General features: G+C 40.3%; 1 protein-coding gene across 4 annotated transcripts in view; it reads right to left on the bottom strand.

Moving 5' to 3' along the window:
- Positions 1 to 498: 498 nt before the first annotated feature.
- Positions 499 to 20,905, bottom strand: part of CD96 (CD96 molecule) — a 114,521-nt gene continuing 94,114 nt past the window's right edge. For 3 of the 4 annotated variants that reach the window (XM_058731474.1, XM_058731475.1, XM_058731473.1), the window contains one exon: positions 18,141 to 19,163. In XM_058731474.1, the coding sequence (XP_058587457.1) occupies positions 19,055 to 19,163 (109 nt within the window). In that variant the 3' untranslated portion in view covers positions 18,141 to 19,054. Of the gene's footprint in view, positions 1,278 to 2,709; positions 2,794 to 3,813; positions 3,861 to 15,473; positions 15,604 to 18,140; positions 19,164 to 20,905 lie in introns of those variants that run through there. The other variant, XM_058731472.1, reaches the window with a different exon arrangement.

Here is a 20,905-nt window from a genome sequence, read left to right on the forward strand (position 1 = left end):
GGCTATTTTTAACATTCATTTAAGCTTGTTTTTTCAGCGCTCTGAGCTGCATGGTATTACAGAAAGATTTTTTTCCCCCTTAGAGGAGTATCCCTTGTTTAAAATTTTTTTTTTTTAACGTTTATTTATTTTTGAGACAGAGAGAGACAGAGCATGAACGGGGGAGGGTCAGAGAGAGAGGGAGACACAGAATCCGAAACAGGCTCCAGGCTTTGAGCTGTCAGCACAGAGCCCGACGCTGGGCTCGAACTCACGGACCTCGAGATCATGACCTGAGCCGAAGTCAGCCGCTTAACCGACTGAGCCACCCAGGCGCCCCATCCCTTGTTTAATAAAAAGAAAGTGTACACTATTTATCATGTATCTTCTGATATTTAAAGGGCACTTCAATATAGCGCTCTTTTTTCAAGTACACCACAGGATATTGAGAATATGTTGTCTGTTTGAATCCACAATTTTTTTTTTTTTTTTCCCTCAGAGAAAAATCACTCTGTAAAGGACGAGCACAACATTTACTTTTGAAATGTCACCTTTCTGGGCTTTCCTTGAGCTTCAAACCTTTTAAAAAGAATTTCTAAACACAAAACTTTATGAAACTGGCCAAGGCAAGCAAAATGTGTGCTTTAAGCTCTATTGTGGAATGTCCATTTCAATGTCTTTTCTTCCCCTTGAGTTTTGAGCTCTTGGAGGAAGGAGTGAGCATATTAAAAAAGCGTGAAACTTTAGACTTAGAGACAGCACTGTGAAAATTCAAAAACAAGAGAAGTGGAATCACTGAAGACAAGAAGGTTTGCACCTCTATGAAATTGGCAGCTTTTTTGATCACAACTACTTGATTTGGACAAGAAAACAGCTCCAAAGAAGGCGACACTCTCTTCGTATGTTTTTCATATATTCTTGAGTCAGTCCTGGGAGAGATCTTGCAGATGAAATCACGGTATTTGTACTTGGTGTCTAGCGGGTGCTGTTTGTTAGAAGGAGGCAGAAGCTTGGGGGTTCTCTGTCGTGTCTTAGAGGGGTGATTTTCACACATTAATGTGTAAATCTATCATATTCTGATTGCACTGTTCTGAGATGGGCACAGATTCTGCATTCCTAAGTTTGTGGCTGTGCTGGTTCAGACCACACTCGTAGGTAGCAAAAGCCTTAGATTACAGGCTCATGTTTGATAGGTGGGAACGTGTATTGCTTTTGCTCTTTCTTTTCCAAGGTTTTATAATATTTTTACATCGCTTTTGTAATTTAAAAAACTTGCGTGAAGAATCTCAGCTGAGAATCTGTAAGTATAAGATAATGATTTTTCTTTCATATAATGTAATGGAAACCAAATTATCAGTGGGATTTTTTATACTATGCCAGAGATATTTAGGGGAAAATATATATATTTTTAAATTTACATTCAAATTAGATAACACACAGTGTAGTCTTGGCTTCAGGAGTGGAACCCAGTGACTCATCGCTTACATATAACACCCAGTGCTTATCCCAACAAGTGCTCTCCTTAATGCCCATCACCCGTTTAGCCCATCCCACTACCCACCTCCCCTCTAGCAATCCTCACTTGGTTCTCTGTATTTAGGAGTCTCCTATGGTTTGCCTCCCTCTGTTTTTTATCTTATTTTTCCTTCCCTTCCCCAATGTTCATCTGGTTTCTCAAATTCCACATATGAGTGAAATCATATAATATTTGTTTCTCTCTGACTGACTTATCTTGCTTAGCATAGCACCCTCTAGTTCCATCCACGTTGTTGCAAATGGCAAGATTTCATTCTTTTTCATCGTCGAGTAGTATTCCATTATGTAAATATACCACCTGTTCTTTATCCATTCATCAGTCGATGGAAATTTGGGCTCTGGGAAAATAATTTTAAAATAAAAGTAATGTTTGGGATTTAGTCAATATATTATAAAAGTTACTAAGGGAATGGAGGACCAAGCTAATGGAAGGACTGGGATAATTTTCATGGAATGGAGTGCTTATCATGTACAAATATTTCTGCTAGGTGCTAGGAATGGAGGAAAAGTTAAGTGAAATTTGGCATCTGAGGAATCTCAGATAATACAGGATTCAGGAGAAAAGGGAGTGAAATATGTGAATTACACATTGTGATATGGCGTGAAGGGGTGATAGAGATGCGTAGAGGATGACAAATACAATTTGATGACTGGGGGTAGGGAGAGCCAAGGGATGCATTATCAGAGGAGGCATTCAAATGCAGACTGGAATTCTGAAAAAAGTTTCTGCAAGTGGAAAATGGGTGGAGGGTTTTGGAGTGAGAAAGGGATGTGCTGATGAGAAAACATGAGCAGCAAAGCTATGACAGTGAATGGCAGAGAAAGAAAAATGGAAAATCCCCTACAGTGGTAGTACGTGGAACAAGTGGGAAATAGGACTCATTCATTCTCACTGAACTTTCACAACAGCCCAGTGAGTTAACTATCACTATCCCCATTTTACTAAGGACAACTAAAGCTTAGAAAGTAATTCTGCCTACGATCTCATAGCTAGTTAGTGGCAGAGTTGTGACACCAAGTCTCTTGATCACTATGCCAGTGGCTTCCCATTCTATGTTACCTATTAGTGTTTTAAATCTGGTAAAGATTGTTTACGACCAAAGTATATTAAAGACTGTGAACCTTTCCCCGCCCCCGCCCCATAGACAAAAGAGGCCATTGCAGATTTTTGAGAAGGGGAGTAAAATGACTCACATTGTACTTTAGGAAGATAAGTCAGTATAATGAAGAACAGATGGAGAAACACAGTCTTTCAAGTAAATCATTGGCATCAGTCATCTAAGCAAGAAAAAAGTGGGAAAGCATGCAGAAACTCTGGCACACAGAGAGGAAATGCATAGACTTTCTTAATTACGGTGCTTGCCTCTCATCCCCACTTCTCATCTCCAAAGATGTAGAATTCTAGAGCTCGAGTGGACAGGCTGACTAGCTCTGAAAGAATTTTTTATCACTTGCAAGTCTCATTAAATTGTTCATCCACTTTTGTTACCTACTACCAAATCTGTTTCTATATCTGCAAACTTCGTTTTCTTTTCTGGACATTTTGTCTATTACTTGATCAAGGACCCCGCTCAATTCCTGAAGAGGTGACTGCAGGCTTTGCCCTCTTTTGGAGGCTACATTCTATTTTGAAAGTGTCTAACAGGGTTCGTGTTCTTTGGAATCATGTCATAAATGAACAGTGAGGGTCCCAGAGCAAACACCCCAAAGGCTTGCCATTTGGCCATGTGTGATTGGCAGGGCTAGACAGCCTGGATTTTATGTGATTGAAGGCACCCTAAAAATCACAGGGGGAATATGTTGACTTAATGACAGTGCGGCTGGGGCTGTCTCTGGCCTCCAAATCCAAGACCCAATCTTACCTCCCAGTCTGTGTGCTAGATGGGAAAGGAACAGACCTCAAAGAGAATCACAATCTAGGAATGCTTTTAGTCCAGTGGCATTGCCAAGAGGTGAGTGAGGTTACAGGATGTTTTGAGTTCCACTGTGGTGTCTCCTATATATATATATATATATATATATATATATATATATATTTTTTTTTTTTTTTTTTTTTTTTTTTCCTGCCAGGAGGGTGTGGGGAGGGTGAAGGACTGACATGAGGAGGCAGGTAACTGATATATGGGATGTAGGCTGCTTTGTTTTGTGTCTCACATCAGCAGAGCTTATCCCTAGTCATTCCAGACCTTCTTTCCCCAATTCAAGCTGAAACACTGTGCAACAAGGATCAGAGTAGGATGAAGAAATGTCACCAACATGGGTGGTGCTGAGGACATGGTGAACAGCAGCAGCAATTACCTCCAGGAAGAGTGACATCATTGTTGCAACTCGAGACATTCAGGAGCCTGCAAGGAAAGGGCAGGAACCAAGAACATTGCCTTAGGAACACATAGGGTGCATCACAGACTTTTCTGACATCACGGGTGCAATCGGGAGCTGGGCGTCCGGTTATTTTGTTGATTAGGCTGGAGCCAGACACCATGTCATTGTGACCCATGCCCTGCTGATACCCAGCTGAGTGTCTTTGAGGAACTGGGAAAGAGGGCAGCAGAAGCTGAAACAGGAAGTGTTGGTGTGTGGTATCACCTCCCGTCCACCAGGAATTTATGGCCCACGACTGGGATTCTGTCAATGAGAGTGAATAGTGGTAGTAGCCGGCCATAAGATTGTTTGTCCCAGGTTTGAAAGCTTAGTGCTCAGGAAGATCCTGAGAGCCTCTGTGTCTTTTATATTTAGTGGACATCCAGTTTTGGGGTTTTTTGTTTTGTTTTGTTTTGTTTTGTTTTTTTTAGTATACTTCAAGGAAAATTTCCTTTAGCAACAACACTTGCTATAATACATTTGAGAGGAGCTAATAACCAGTGATGATTTTAAAATTCATTTAATATCCATTTATTCCTTCCACACACCACATTCCTGAATCCTTTTCTGCTTGCCTTTTTCAGCCCTTCCTTACCTCCCAAAAAGGTAATTGAGAGAAAATAAAGGCCTCAAAACCTAGTTAACTAGTGGCAAAATGCCTGATTTAATATGTTATGGAGCCACCTTCTGGTACTAAAGGCACACTTCATGCACACGGTAAATTTCCTTTCAGTTTCAATTACCCTAAAACTGATGCCCATTACCAGCACCACCAGTAAGACCAAGGGGAACTTATGCAAAAATACGGATTCCTACGTTACACCCCCCTAACGCTACTGAATTAAATCCCCTGGGGGTGGCCCCTTTTTTCCTGCCCTTTAAAAAGCTCCCAGAAGGACTTTAATGTCCCAAATGCTTTATTTATATCAAGACTCTGAGATGTCGATTTCTCTGTCAAAAAAGTTAGACTAGAAAGGGGCACCTGGGTGGCTTAGTTGGTTGAGCGTCCGACTTCGGCTCAGGTCATGATCTCTCGGTCTGTGAGTTCAAGCCCTGCCTCAGGCTCTGTGCTGACAACTCAGAGCCTGGAGCTGCTTCGGATTCTGTGTCTCCCTCTCTCTCTGGCCCTCCCCTGCTCATGCTCTGTCTCTCTCTGTCTCAAAAATAAATAAACATTAAAAAAAAAGTTAGACTAGGACGAATGGAAAAGTAACCAATTCTTATCCATATTGTGTGTAAATGTATGCAATTAGAGAAGCATGTTTTGGCAGAAATGCTTGATCTTGGCTTAAGTGGCCAGGAACACCAACTGCTGTCCTTATTTATCCCACCTCAAGGTTCTTGGCATTGCGAATGACATCAACTATTAGGAGAGCTTGTGTGTACTATTGTAAACTAGTAAACACTTGACCTTCAGTCACAGTTAGAATGGTTTTTGTACCTTTGTTATTTACTTAGCAAATTTGATCTTAAAGAGGAATGCATTCTTTCTAATGACCTGACTCTGTATTTGGGGTTGCAGACATTAGTTGGAAATTACATGATGACACATTATCTGTGGAGTAAATATCAGAGCAATTAAGAGCAGATATTATCATTCTCTCCCAATTTTAATATTAAAATTACAAGTTTGAGGGGTGCCCAGGCGGCTCAGTGGATTAAGTGTTTGACTGTTGATTTTGGCTCAGGTCATGATGTCTTGTGTTGTGAGACTGAGACCCATGTCGAGCTCTGTGCTGACAGAGCAGAGCCTGCTTGAGATTCTCTCTCTCTCTCTCTCTCTCTCCCCTTCCCCCCTTTCTCTACCACTCCTGCCTCTCAAAATAAATAAAAAACATTAAAAGAAGACAAAATTACAAGTTTGAGAAATCTACTTTGACTAACAATTTAAAAAAAAAACATGGTATATAAATTTTAGTACAAATAAAAATAATGAGTCTTTAGTGTTTTTCCCTTATCCACGCTCTCTGAATAGTAGGTTATAGTCAAGACTTTGGTATGTTTCTTGGCTGTTTGACGATTTGGTATCAAAGGATTCTGATTTGCTTAATTTTCTGCAGGTAACTCCCCAACCCAGCCACACATCTTGCTTCATGGCAGAAGTTGTAGTTTGTCTTAACAATCTATCGGTCCCCACAGCTTCTGCTTCCTTTTAGTAGCATCAGTAAAAAAGAAAGTAAAGTTTATCCCACACATCTTTCTGTTCAGCCAAGTATAAAAATGAATGTTCTAGCAGTCAGCGTTAGGCAACAGAATGAAATAAGGGAAGTTATGAGTCCCTGCAATTGGAAACATCCAAGCCAAGTTTGGCAACAAGAGGATGATAGTAATGTTTTAGAAGAGGTTGAAGCATTTGATAGATTAGACTAGATGAGTTTTTTTGGTCTCTTGAACCATATTTTGTTCCTTCACCCGTTCCAGCTGCAAATACTTTTTTACCTTTTCAGAGTTAAGCTTTTCCTTTCTCTCTTGTCTATTACCTTTCTGCACTTTGACTTCTTTGCTAGAACTGGGTCTAGTGGAACATTTTATATGTAAATATGTACCTGATATCCTAAAACCATGCTGCTATCCCCCAAATCTTGAGATGTGCTTTTGGTAGTTCCTTTTTATTATTATTATTATTATTATTATTATTTTGAGAGAGAGAGAGAGAGCAGGACTGGGGCAGAAGGAGAGGGAGAGAAAGACTCCCAAACAGGCTCCTCACTGTCCACACAGGGCCCAATGCGGGGCTCACACCCATGAACTGCAAGATCATGACCTGAGCCGAACTCAGACACTTAATGGACTGAGTCACCTGGGCTCCCCTTGGGAGGTTTCTAATAGAGATTTTATATCAGTCACACACTCTTACCTGTGAGACAGCTCAAAATGTTCTCTAGCCCCTCCTCACATTTGGTACCCAGGATGAGATGCTCAGACCTCAGGAAGCCAGCCTCAGAAAACACTTACTAAAAGTTCTCAGAATAAGGGGTATGAATGACCTGGATGGAGGTCACCTTTTTGGGCTTCCAACAGCTTCACAGTGACAGGACTGGTGCGTGTGCAGTCCTAGGGCAGAACTTCTCAACCTTTCCACCAAGCATGAAGAAGAGGATGTGCACACTGCCCAGAGCCCCATTTGGCAAGCACTGATCATGACATTTCTTTCAAGTTGCATAGTTCGTTTTTTATGAATCCATTCAAATTTTGTTATATCTATACATGTATATTACATCTATACATGTATGATGTTCTAGATGTGCTAAGTTTATCCTGTGGCTTGGAGCCCTTCCTGGCACATATTCATATTGATGAGCATTCACGTCCCCTCATATGAAAATTTCAGGTCTGAGAGAAAGTCACCAAGAATCCAGATATACACAGTAAAGTTCTCTTGGTTCATTCTCCAACCTGGTTCAGCAAAGTACAAGACTATGGGTGGATTTGAGGCCAAAGCTTGAAACAGTGTCCATTTTCTAAACCTTAGGCAATGTGGGGCAACAGCAGATTGAAAACCCAGGATATGGGCTAAATTTTTCTTGCCATCAGAGACATAACAGCCTCCTTAAAGAGAGGAGAGGATCAAAGATCTCCTTTCTATGGCTGAACTCTCTGCTCTTGACTTGATTAGGGAAGACTCTCACCTGTAGAAATTCCATGGCTATCCTTTGACCCACTGAGATCTGTTCTTGCTCTCAAAGTTTCAGACCATGGTTCCTCACCTGGCTAACTGGTGTTCTTTTTTATTTTCCCAGCTTTATTGAAACATAATTGACACATACCAATGTGTACGGTTAAGGTGTATGATGTAATGATTTGTTACGTGTGTACTGGGTAATGTTTACCATAATAAGGTTAGTTAACACACCTTTCACCTTGCTTAGGTGCATTTTTGGTGTTGCTAATGTGAGAACATTTAAAATCTATTCTTTCAGCAACTCGTAGGTATAAAATACAGTATTGTCAACTATGGTCACCATGCTGTTTGTTAGGTCCCTAGAACTTATTACAGACAGGAAGTTTGTAACGTTTGACCAACATCTCCCCATTTCCCATCACCCCTCATGGTGTTCATGTGTACTTATTTTAGTCTTCACTGGTTCCCAGGATCTGGCCTTTCCTCCGCACATGTGGATACATGACTGATTCTATCAAACTGAGCGAAACTTTGACCCAGAGGCCTGTTCAATCTAAGGTATCACTGCCAAACACCCAGACTGAGGCCCTGGTCTGGCTGACGTGCCCCAAGAAAATTCTGAAGAACATAGATGTCAAGTGGATGTATTCATCTGTGACACAGAGTAAGTAAAAAAAAAAAAAATCTCAGCTTACCATGTTGAGTCCTGTTTCAGCTAAATTCTCTGTTCCACAAGGCATTTTTCTCTCTCCTAGTCACCCATTCACTGTCCCCTGTCATTCATTCAGACAGTATTTGAGTGCTAACCTGTCCCGGGCCTCGCCCTCACTCTGAGGGTGCTGAGTTGTACAAAACAACTCAACACTCTTAAGGACATTCGAGAGGAGTTCATGGCTGGCATTTCCTTACCTAAAATTTTTCATTTATTTATTAAAAAAATTTTAAAGTTTATTTATTTATTTATTTATTTATTTATTTATAGAGAGAGACAGAACGAGTAGGGGAGCAAGAGAGACAGAGAGAGGCAGAGAGAGAGGGAATCCCAAGCAGGCCCTGCACTGTCAGCATGAAGCCCGATACGGGGCTCAAACTCATGAACCGTGAGATCATGACCTGAGCCGAAACCAAGAGTCAGACGCTTAACCGACTGAGCCACCTGGCGCCCCTTGAAAACTTTCATTTAAACATTGCACTAAATACAGTAAAAACAGCAAACGAAAAAGTTTGGTCTCAGTAAAACAGAGAGTATCTTCAAATGAAGTATTTATTGAACAAACATGTATCAGTCAAGCTGTTTATCGAACATTTGTGGGTGATGGACGAAGTAATCTAGGAAGAGAAGGGAAGGGATTGAGGGGCCTTCTACTCCTAGCTTCTGCTTGGGGAAGCCTACATCTGCCACTGCCCTGAGTGAGGGATCTGTTTCCATAGTTTCTACCAGGGTATCAACAAAAACAGCTGCCCGAGGGTTTTAGGAAGAACTGAAGCCTCTCTCTTGGGTGAAGTCTGGAGGGACACGGCTTAGTCTCCTTTGATATGAAATGGTTTAATGGTAAGAGGAAAAGCTTGCCCTGGAGTCCTGGGAAAATCAAAGGGCTCTATTCATTTCCTTAAGAAAGAAAAATTGATTGAAGTTTTGGTGGATCCCAGCCAGTACCTAAGGCAGAATAAGACCCAGAAATGAAATAAAAACAGCCAACTTGCATGATCAATCCTCATTTATTTTCTCCTGAAATTTCAGATGAAATAACTCCCAGAGAATAGTCAAGCAAAAGTTCCTCGACCTAAAAGATCTTTGTGTCTTATCATATCATCTAAGGGCTGCGAAGTCTGATAAGATAGGCTGGTTTTGAGTAAAATTAAGCATTATTTATTAGGTCTTACTTAAGCACTTAAAAAAATTTTCTATTTGGAAATAATTTCAAACATTAAAAAAGACTGCAAAAATAAAAACAGAAAAAATACCCCAGACATTCCTTTCACTTAGAATCCTCTATTGTTAATATCTTTACCATCTGCTTTTCTCTCTGTACGTATATGCGCATGCATGAATGTATGTGTGTATTACATACGCGCACACACACGTCCATTTGAGAGTACGTTATATACATACTTATACATATATACATATGTTATATACATACTCATACATATATATGTATACATATGTATACATACATGGTCATCTACCCCTAAATACTTCAGTATGTATTTCCTGAGAATAAGAATATTCTCTTACATAACCACAGCAGAGTTGTCAATACCTTCCTCTAGTCTTCTGCCCGTAGTCCGATTTTGTCAGCTGATCTGACACATGTCAGATCTGAATTGTCAGATTTTCTCCGTAGCTTTTCTTCCCCTCCAGTAAAGGATCCAGTCTGAGGTTAGATATTGCAATGAATCGGCATGTCCTTTTACGTCCTTTAATCTGAAATATTTTCGAGAGCCTTTCTTCATCTTTTAGACATCTCCTGTTTTGTATTTATTTGATGTTACTCAGTGATTGGATTCAGTTTATTTGTTCTCTGCTTTAATACTGCATCGGTGATATTGTGTCCTAGGGTATCACATCTGGAGGAGTGCTATGTTCATCTACTCCTCACTGGCGATGTCCATTTTGATCATTTGGTCAAGTTGTCATTTAACTTCTCCACTACCTAATTACTGTTTCTTTTCCCTCTCTTGTAACTAATAAGCATCCTTCTGGCAAATCCTTAGAGACCATGTAAATACAGTAATTGTCATCAAAACTTCCTCCTTGATTTAGCAGTTGTTGATGAATCTAGCCTGATCCCATCTTTACTGTGATTCCACCCCCACCCCCCACCCCTGCCTTTTCTCTTTCTCTCTGTTTCTCCTTGCCTATATACCAATCATCTATTACTGGTAAGGACTCATAAGTTTCAGCTTTTTTTTTCAATGGTTTCCAATTCATCAGTATACTTAATTGTATCAGTATTCAAATTATCCTAGATTTAGCCAATAGGAGACCCTTCAAGCTAACTCTTACATCCCTCGGGTATACCCCAGTCTTTTTTGGAATAAGTTCTTATTTTCTGACATAACAAAATACTCCATATCATACTATATCTTCTTTGCCTTCAATCAGACACTGCTTTGAACAGTTCTGATTCCCGGGGCGCCTGGGTGGCTCAGTCGGTTAAGCTTCTGATTTCAGCTCAGGTCATGATCTCGAGGTTCGTTCCTGAGTTTGAGCCCCATGTCAGACTCTGTGTTGACAGCTCGGAGCCTGGAGCCTGCTTTGGATTCTGTGTCTCCCTTTCTCTCTGTTCCTCCCCCACTCGCTCTCTCTCTCAAAAATAAACATTAAAGAATTAAAAAAAAAAGTTCTGATTCCTTTCAGCAGGAAATTATGTTACTGAGCAGAATTTGAGTGCCAGGTGTGCTCATTGCTACTAGAATATCTTGCTCATTGGTCCTTTCAAAAGACATACCTGGTGGGGTGCCTGGGTGGCTCAGTCGGTTAAGCAGCCGACTTCGGCTCAGATCATGATCTCGTGGTTTGTGAGTTCGAGCCCCGCGTCAGGCTCTGTGCTGATGGCTCAGAGCCTGGAGCCTGTTTCGGATTCTGTGTCTCCCTCTCTCTGACCCTCCCCTGTTCATGCTCTGTCTCTCCCTGTCTCAAAAATAAATGAAACGTTAAAAAAAAAATTAAAAAAAAAAAAAGACATACCTGGGAAAGATAGCCATGTCTATATACTTAAAACGCAACACATGCACACATATACAATCAAAATTAACACCACCAATGAAGGATGGTTGGACATCGTATTATATAAATTATACATTTATAATTTTTCTTTCTTGTGGACAGGTAACATATTATACAGTCTTTTTACATTGCTTTTTCTTCTTAATACTATCTCATGGAAATCACTCTATACCAGTCAATGGAGATTTTCTTCTTTCTTCTTTTGACAGCTGTACAGTTCTCCATTTTGTGTATTTACTATAGTGTAATCAACCAATCTCCTATGTTTGGACATTTAGATAGTTTTCAATTCTTGGCAGTTACAAATAATGCCACCAAGAATAACTTTGCACATATGAAATTTGATATTGTTGGAAGTAGAGCTTCAGGGTAAATTCCTGAAGAGAAATTGCTAAGTCAGAGGATAACTTCCTATATGATTTTCCTAGATATTGTCAAATTCTTCTCCATAGTGGTTGTACCATTTGGCATTCCCTTCAACAACATGTGAGGGTAACCGTTTCTCCACAGCCTTGATAAGAGAGCATGCTGTCAAACACTTGAAATTCATGAATGAATGGGGAAGAAATGGTGTCTTCGTGAAGTTTTAATTTGCATTTCTTTTAATATCAAGGACTGAATTTTTTCAAGTGTTTAAGTTATTTTTACAAAATGTCGACAATAGCCAAATTATGGAAAGAGCCCAAATGTCCATTGACTGATGAATGGATAAAGAAGATGTGGTATATAGATACTGTGGAGGGTTACTCAGTTACTCAGCGATCAAAAGAATCAAATCTTGCCATTTGCAACAATGTAGATGGAACCAGAATGTATTATGCTAAGCTGAATAAGTCAGAGAAAGAGAAATATCATATGATTGCCTCATATGTGGAATTTAAGAAACAAAACAGATGAACAGAGGGGAAAGGAAGGAAAAATAAGAAAATCAGAGAGGGAAGCAAACCATAAGAGACTCTTAAATACAGAGAACAAACGGAGGGTTGATGGAGGGGAGGTGGGTGGGGGGATGGGTTAATTGGGTGATGGGCATTAAGGAGGGCACTTGTTGGGATAAGCACTGGGTGTTATATATGCATGTTATGAATCACTGGGTTCTACTGAAACGAGTACTACACTGTATGTTAACTAACTTGGATTTAAATTAAATGTAAAAATAAAAACAATTTTTAAAGTTATTTTTATCTCTTTTTTGTGAATCATTGGTTCATATCTGGCTCATTTTCCCACAGGTTTTTAAAACTTATTTATCCTCAATATTTGTAAATTCTTTATCACCCCTTATCTGTAATATATGTTGTGAATATTTTCACCTAGTTTATCATTTGCCTTTGACTTTGGTCTTTTTCATGCAAATTGCTTTATTTTTAAGTAGTCCAATGTGTCCATCTTTGTTTTCATTGTATCAGCACATACATATTTCTATAGTTATATTTGTAGTAATAGTTACAGTATATATGCACTATGACTATATTATATAACACATATATATGTATATGCACCATAGTATATGTATAAATATAACTATATAGTAATATCTATGCACTATAATAGCATATATATGTACATATATATAGATATAGATATGCACACATATTATGTATAAACATATGGTTAAGGAAATATACCATTTCTCAAGAGTTTTAAGAATGGGCACAGAATTTTGCCAAAGGCCTTTTAAGCATCTTCACCTTTTAAGAGTAATTGTATATTTTTCTTCTTAAGCCCTATTTATATGATAAATTATGTTAAGAGATTTTCATTATTTAATCCTTCTTATATTCTTTGTATATGTAATCCTTAGGTAAGGTTTTCAAGTCCTATAACTATGTCTCATGCCTTTGCCTCTACTGACAGTCTCCTCTCTGAAGCTTTTTGAAAATATTTCTCATACTCTGTCCCTGATATGATACCCTCTTCTCTATTCATCTCTCTTCTTTTCATGTTTTTATTTGTTTAAATATCTGTCTCTCCCATTAAATTCTATATTCACTGAAGGCAAGGAGGGTGTGGTTCTTAGATATTTTTTATATCAGTTTCTTGAGTTTGAAATCTACAAACCCTAAATGGCCATCTAAAAGAGGTACTCAGGAACAGTGCTTGTCATACTTTTCTATTAACTGGCCACAGAAATTAAAATCAATTCCTATTAAAATTATGCCAGATTCAGATCTATGAGGCATCAAAGCATGCCCTCTGAATCAGTGCAACAGTTTATGTATAACAAAAATCCAATACGACCCAATTACCTATAAGAGTAGAATTATGCTGATCCCAACCTAGTGGTGCAAAAAATGGTTCTACCACAGATGGGAATCTTTTTTTTTTTTTTCTTTTCTCTGTTATTCCAGTAACTTATTATTTTTTTTAATTTTTTAATATGAAATTTATTGTCAAATTGGTTTCCATACAACACCCAGTACAGATGGGATTCTCAAATCTCTTTTCCTCTTCCCATTCAGCATGAACAGACACTTATGCCTTGACCAGAAAAAGTGCAGCATAGAGAGGCTACGTCTTGTGCGTGGTTCCCAGGTTATCAGGTTTACCACCAAATCTTTCGTCAAGATTCATGTAACTGTTGTTCCATCCCCTCTGCTCTGCCTTCCCAGAAATTTTGAGTATTTTCTGGTGACAGCCGAATGGCTTTATTACCGTAATCAGTTTTATTTGTTGCTAGGACTTCTTTAGAAAGTAAATTGGGAGTTGTCTGACAGAGTTCAAGGCAAAAGTGCACATGCACCTGGCATTTACCAAGGGTAGCTGGATGCAACCCCATCCGTGTTCTCTTCTTTATGCTGTGATCTTGGATTTGTTACTCTGCTCAGTGTGCCTCCCTATAATCACAATCTCACAGAGCCGTTGGGCAAACATGAGGAATCTGAGTGAGCCGACCAGGCGAAGAACGTAACAGAGGTTAGAAGAGTACAAAGTTGCCGGTGGAGGAGAAAAAATTGTATTCTGTTCTACCGTGTTCTCATTCCTGTGTTAATTTGCACCCGACTAATGTCCAGACCCATCACCGAAGCACTAGACCGAGTTTAAGAGTAATTTCAAAAGCGTGCTCTGGCCCTGATCTTGCCTAAGGTCCTAGTCTCCTGCTCTCTGCTCATGCTTGCCTGGCATTCTGTTAGTAATCACAGAATCCAGGAAAATGGTCCCTATGTAGGAGCTGGGAGATAAAATGACCTGTTTTCACCATCTCATCTTGTGTTTCTCTTTGGTACATCAGCCCATTTCTGCCAGTTAATGTCTTTTTCTCCCATGGTGGTAACTTTCACTCACCATTCCAGCTGTCTCTGCTGCACACTCAAGCTTTGCTGTTGCCAAAAACTCAGGCTGTGTTTGTCAGACCTCAGAGAACAAAGTTTCTGTATTTCTGCGGAGTCAATCTTCAAGTTCAAGCAAAGCCAACACCCTTAAATCAGAACGCCAAGAGGGCTGTCCTCAAGAACCTCTTCACTTGTTCAGAGCTTCTGAGACAACATTCTTTTCATTATCTCTGGCCTTTGTCAGATTCTCTAAACTTTTTGGCTTCTGATCTTGATTAATCTTTTTTCTTTTCTTAGTCGTTTTTTTTTTTTTTTTTCCTCCCACACTTTCTTGGCCATTCTACCCTCAGGGATCAATGATTTCTACTTTTCCTTGTTTTCTGTCAACAATTTTGGGCATTAAAAAAAAATCAATATTTACTTAAATGCACACAAAACATCTCTTGTCTATAGTAAAAGGAGACACCGAAGCAATGAAATATTCTGATATAATGGAGATTGATCACACTGTGGACTAGAAAATCAGACATTGGATTTCCATCATTTTGGCTCTATCACTTCTAATTATGTGATACTGGGCAAATCAATTTCACAGAGCTTCTTAACTCCTTTTTTTTGTAATATGACCTCTAATGCCCACCTTAGCCAAAGGTTTTATGATTTTAAAGACCTATAATGCGAAGTTATTTGGTCCAGCCAACCACATATTCTTCAGTTAAAACAAAACTTAGGTTGAATTTTTTTTTCAAAAGACTATTTGATGAATGCACATTTTATCTTTCACTCTAGGCACTTGCATATAGGCCAAAATATGCCTACCTCTGGACTTGCATATGAGCCAAAATATGAACCATATTTGCATATGAACCAAAATATACCTACCTCTGGACCTTATAGGTTAATCATTGCTATAATAATGCAGTGTAACAGTTATACAATTTCAGGAGCATACAATATTTAATTTATGTACCTTTGAGGTAGACTGGAGGGTGTTTGATCTAGACTGGGCTTGGCTTGGGTGGTTCTGCTCTGCTGTATGGGTCTCTCTTCTGCTTGGAGCTAGCAGGCTAGAACTGAAAATGTTCTTCTCATGGTAATGGCTGAGAACAAGAGAGTGAGTCCAATCATACAAGCACACTTCAAGTCTTGGGTTAGTTATACTCATGATATTCCCCTGTCCCAAACAAATCACATGGTCAAGCCCAAAGTCAAGGGCTGTTTATGGGTAAGGAAGCAGATATTTCTGAACAAGTGCGTCTAACACACTGTGCTTTGGAAATAGGTGTGAAAATGCTTATGCATGGCTTCTTCTCAGTGAAAATGAAGGCAGTGATGAAGACACGCAGAAACCTTGGAGATTCGACTCTAGTGTTGCTGTTTCTTTTTTGGTTTTTTTTAAACATTTATTTATTTTTGAGACAGAGAGAGACAGAGCATGAACGGGGGAGGGTCAGAGAGAGAGGGAGACACAGAATCAGAAACAGGGTCCAGGCTCTGAGCTGTCAGCACAGAGCCCGACGCAGGGCTCGAACCCACAGACCGAGAGATCGTGACCTGAGCCGAAGTCGGCCGCTTAACCGACTGAGCCACCCAGGCGCCCCTAGTGTTGCTGTTTATTATGTGGGAAAGAAGTAATTCCACCTCTGGAGGGAGGGGTTGCTGGCTGAAGACAGGTTCTATGAACTTACACACAATTTTAAGGTGCAGGTGAGATGGTCATGTCATTTTAGTCAAATGAGGGAGATCAAGATCCCAGCCCTGCCTGGAAAGCATCTCGAGTGTCTTTATTTTGCAGATTTGTCAAGAATTCCTCTGACCCACCGAATGCGTGTCCCTCTCGGGGGTAAGCAGATACTCACTGTATTCACACTGGAGACGAATTTGCAAATGCTGACCAGAACTTATTTCTAAGACAAAAGAGGGGCACTTCCAAGAGGAGCTGATCTAAAAACACTGTGAGACATCTGTCATAGGACAGACTGAAGAATGACATGGATTTGTGTTGTACTGTAAAAGTGTCCATCCCTTTACTGAAACAATCTAAACATCCTCCAACTCTGCCCCTTCCGCCCTAACCCCTCTGCTTGTTTTCATGCCTTTTAATGAGACAGTAAAATAAAGCCACAACTACCTGAACATAAATTACCGATGACTAAGTTGTATTAAATAAAAATGACTACATATGGAGCAACAGTCATACGTATATGAAGTTAGTCTTATTTATTTCTTGAGAATTAATGAGGAATTGAGGGCAATTAAGGCAGGCAAACATTAGTTTATTTTCCCATTCATTGGGCTGTACTCGTCATCTATTACTGCCTAGCGTATCACACCCAAAGTCAGTGGTGTTAAAGAACCAGCATTTATTATCTCACACCGTGTCTGCAGGTCAGGAATTCAGAAGAGGTTAGCCGGGCGGTTCTGGCTCTCACGAGGTCCCAAAGGATCAACTGAGGTTGCAGTTAACTGAAGACTTACGTGGGGGCTGGAGGAGGTGCTTCCAGGATGGCTCACTAGTTGATACTTTCTGTTAGCAGGAGGCCTCAGTTCCTTGACGGGTAGCCCTCTCAACAGGGCTGCCTGAGTGTCATCAACATCACGACAACTGGCTTCTTCCAGACACAGTGGTCAAAGAGAGATCAAGGTAGAAACTGCAACGTATTTTATGACCTAGCCTTGGAAATCGCACTCTGGTGACTTCTTATTGGTTATACTAGGCCTGGGACTGGTACTCATTTACAAGCCCATGGAAGAGTGTGGCCCCGGACTTGAACACCTGTTTACCGTTTACACCCTAGGTGTCTTGCTTGCCTTACCCTAGCCCTGGTCAGCTACAGAAGTCAGTTGCGGTCACTAACACAGGGGACTATATAAGAGGCAAGGATCACACAGGACACACTGGAGGCTGGTCACCACAAGAAATAAGCACTTAACCAAGGTTCTGATTTTGTTTTTAATTTTTTAATGTTCATTTATCTTTAAGAGAGACAGAGCGCGAGTGGGGAAGGGGCAGAGAGAGAGGGAGACACAGAATCTGAAGCAGGCTCCAGGCTCTGAGCTGTCATCACAGAGCCTCACGCAGGGCTCGAACTCACAAACTGCGAGATCATGACCTGAGCCGAAGTCAGACGCCCAACCAACTGAGCCACCCAGGCACCCCACCAAGATTCTGATTAATGAGAAAGGACTTCCGCTGGTTCAGTAGTTCTCAACTCCGGCTGAACACTTGAATCACCCAGAAGTCCTGATGCCAGGACTTCATTCCACAGGGATTCTGACTGAATTGTTCCGGAGTAGGACAGCCATGATGTTCAAAAAGCATCAACACACTCTCCGAGTTATTCTCACACATAGTCAGGGAAAAGCACAAAGGAACTAAATGTTCCTTTCGAGATTAAAATCCCTGCAGCATTTCCCTATCATCATCATATCCCTAGCAACATCTGTTCTTGCTTCCTAGGGCAGAGGTTCGGGGGTGGCTGAGAGGGACAAAGGGCATCAGCAGTTTATTCACTCAGGAACTATTGCTGACTACAGAACAAGTTTGGCTAACTAGGCTTCTTTTCCAGCACCTTTGCATTCTGTTTGAACTATTTTGTAAAACAAGGGAGAAGCAGGATTAATTCATCAATGCTAGTCTGATTTGAACCTGTATTTATTTCAAGACAGATCAAAACGTATAGATTGGATGAACGGGAGAGTCCCCAGGTGAAAAAGAGAACAGGAATTACAGGATTTGGTTTGGGGTTAGGCTACCTGTTTACTCACACAACAGTTTGTAATAGTCTGATAGATGCACACACACACACACGTACAGATAAAGCTAAGGATCAGACCATTCTTAATGCAGATCATTTTAGAGGCAAGTGAAGTGCTACTTGTGTCTACTAGGCTACTTGGTCATTAGCTAATTTTCCCTTGGATCCTTCCTCATCCCATGGGGCAGAAGGCTGGGTGGAACATGGTGGGAGGAAGTGGGGTTGGGACTGGTGTTCTTGTGCACGGTATTCTGTTTTCCTCCACAAGCAAAATATTTTCAGTACAAAGACAACTTGCAATTATTTGGAACTCTTGCTAGAACTTGCACATTTTCTTCTTTTTGCAATTTTCTTAGGAAATGCAACAAACCTCAGAGATTATCACACTTTTGGTAAATAGCTCAGCATGGTGGCAGATATCCAAAAAGAAGAGGGTCTGGCATGGACATATGCTTGAAACCATTGTCGTCACCTCAGTCAGAGAACGAAAATGAAAAATAAAAACACTGCAAATACTTTTTAACAACAGCAGTCTGATTTGCACTTCTAACATAAACAAGAAAATCTCTGCAGATTGCATTGGGTATGGGTGTGACATAACCTCTCACTCTAGCTCAATTTCAGGCATGTGCAGATGAAAGAGGGTGGGTTGCTGGGAAAACAGGTCATTCACTTCTGACATCCACTTCAGCTGCAGTACAGGCTTGGCTCGAGGGCAATTATATTAATGAAGCACAATGTCCACCTTCTTGCAGGATTCTAGCCGAGTTCTCTATGGCAAAATCTCAAGGGACTAGAGTGTCTCCATCTCATGACAAGGCAGATCACTTCCAATGGACTCTTGAATGCAAGTGTACTTGATGGGGGGTGGAGGTGGCTTGAAAGGCGGGGGTCTTTCCATGCTAGGAACAAAACATTGCTCTTTCATTGCTGAGAATGTGAGGCGGTGATTCAAGGAAGTAGGGAAGTAGGAAACAGAGCAAGAGACATGCCCACTGGTCCTCCCAGAATTTTTCCTTGCATAACCTTCTGCTTGTTATCTGCATTATTTTAGTATCACTAATTAATATCTATATGGTATTTTATAGTTGGCAAAGCATTTTTATCATGACATTATTTAATTCATATCTAGGGATTGGATATTGTTCTCACCATTCTACAGATAATACTGAGGCTCAGAGGTCTTCAGTAACTTGCTAAAGAGAACCAGACCAGCAATTTAAGGCTTTGAACCAGAACCTACACTCTCCATGGCAACTGCCTCTTAATAGAAGAGGTGTTTCTCTTATGTGGGTTAAAACACTCCTCCGGAGACACAATTTTTAACTTCTGGGACCAAAGACTGAAGCTGTTCAAATAATCCCTTTGCCAACCTTACCCCCAGTCCTCACCCACACATTCGCTGTATACTGTGGGGATAGGTTTGAGGTGGGAAGAAAAGCTCTTCTGAATCCTTGAGTTGGTTGGTACTGGATGGTTAATGCCAGAATCCCTTACATCTGAATCTGTGAACATTCTTAAAGGCATCTTTATATAATGTTTCATGTTAGCACAACTCATCTCTTTGAAGTGTATCAGGCCTCCATGTGAGCAGCACAAATGCTCCAGCTCTCTTGACATCAGGACACAGAAATACAACTGTGAGAACATTTATGTCTCTGACTCAAACACCTCCAACTCTTCTCAGTAAATCCACAGCACCTTAATCTCTCCAAAAATTTAGAGGGAGAGGGGGAGGGAGAAAGAGAGACTCTCATCTCTATATAACACAAACATCTGAATACAGAATAATCAAAAAAAATCAATTCAAAATCTCAGATTCCCATTTTCTCACTTTAATAAAAATATCTAATGCCTATTACCTGGTTTTCTGATGCTTTCGCATAGACAATATATATCAAAAGGTGGAAAAAATTCTAAGAAATCTGCATCTGTGTTTTTTCAGGGAAATTAAGAACTCCTCAAGGTATACGGTAGCCAAAGTGTAGTCCTTGGATAAGAGTCCAGAATTTCTGACTACTGGTTTAGTGTTTTTTTTTTTAATTTTGTTTTATTTTTCTCACCACGAAACACTCCCTGCACATGATTATAGAGTGCTCAAGGATACTTTAAGAAGAAGGTCCTGCATAGTGGGCACTGGCATCTTAGATAGTAGCTGTAAGAGATGTGGAAGAGACGCTCTCTATGTTGGAGGGTCTCCTCCAATCATGGTCTAATCTGGATCCCAAATAGCCAAGTCAGAAAAGTGAGGCTTAATCTTACATGTCATTGCAGATTGCTGAGTGAAGGGAAAAGAATTTTGGAAAATATTTCCATAAGACAAAAGGGGCGCAACCCACCATTTACTTTCTTTTCTCCTTGGGGAAAAGGGAAAAGCGCGGTAAAAGCCCATTCTGCTGAAAAGCAGATGGAGTTTCTTAAAATTACCTTTCTCACTCAATTTCACACTTGAGCATCTAGGCCCAGCTGGGCCCAGGCAGTTCAGAGATGCATGAAAATGAAAAAAATAATGAAGATTAAAAGAAAAATCAGTTTTAGTTTTTGAGGTGAGGCAAGGCTCAGTTCTCATTTCATGCCCACTGACTTGTCCCATCTGACGAGTGTCACCGACTGAACAGAGGGGTACCCCAAGTCACAAGTTCTG

The sequence above is a fragment of the Neofelis nebulosa genome, chromosome 5, assembly GCF_028018385.1.
Source record: "Neofelis nebulosa isolate mNeoNeb1 chromosome 5, mNeoNeb1.pri, whole genome shotgun sequence".
Lineage (NCBI taxonomy): Eukaryota > Metazoa > Chordata > Mammalia > Carnivora > Felidae > Neofelis > Neofelis nebulosa.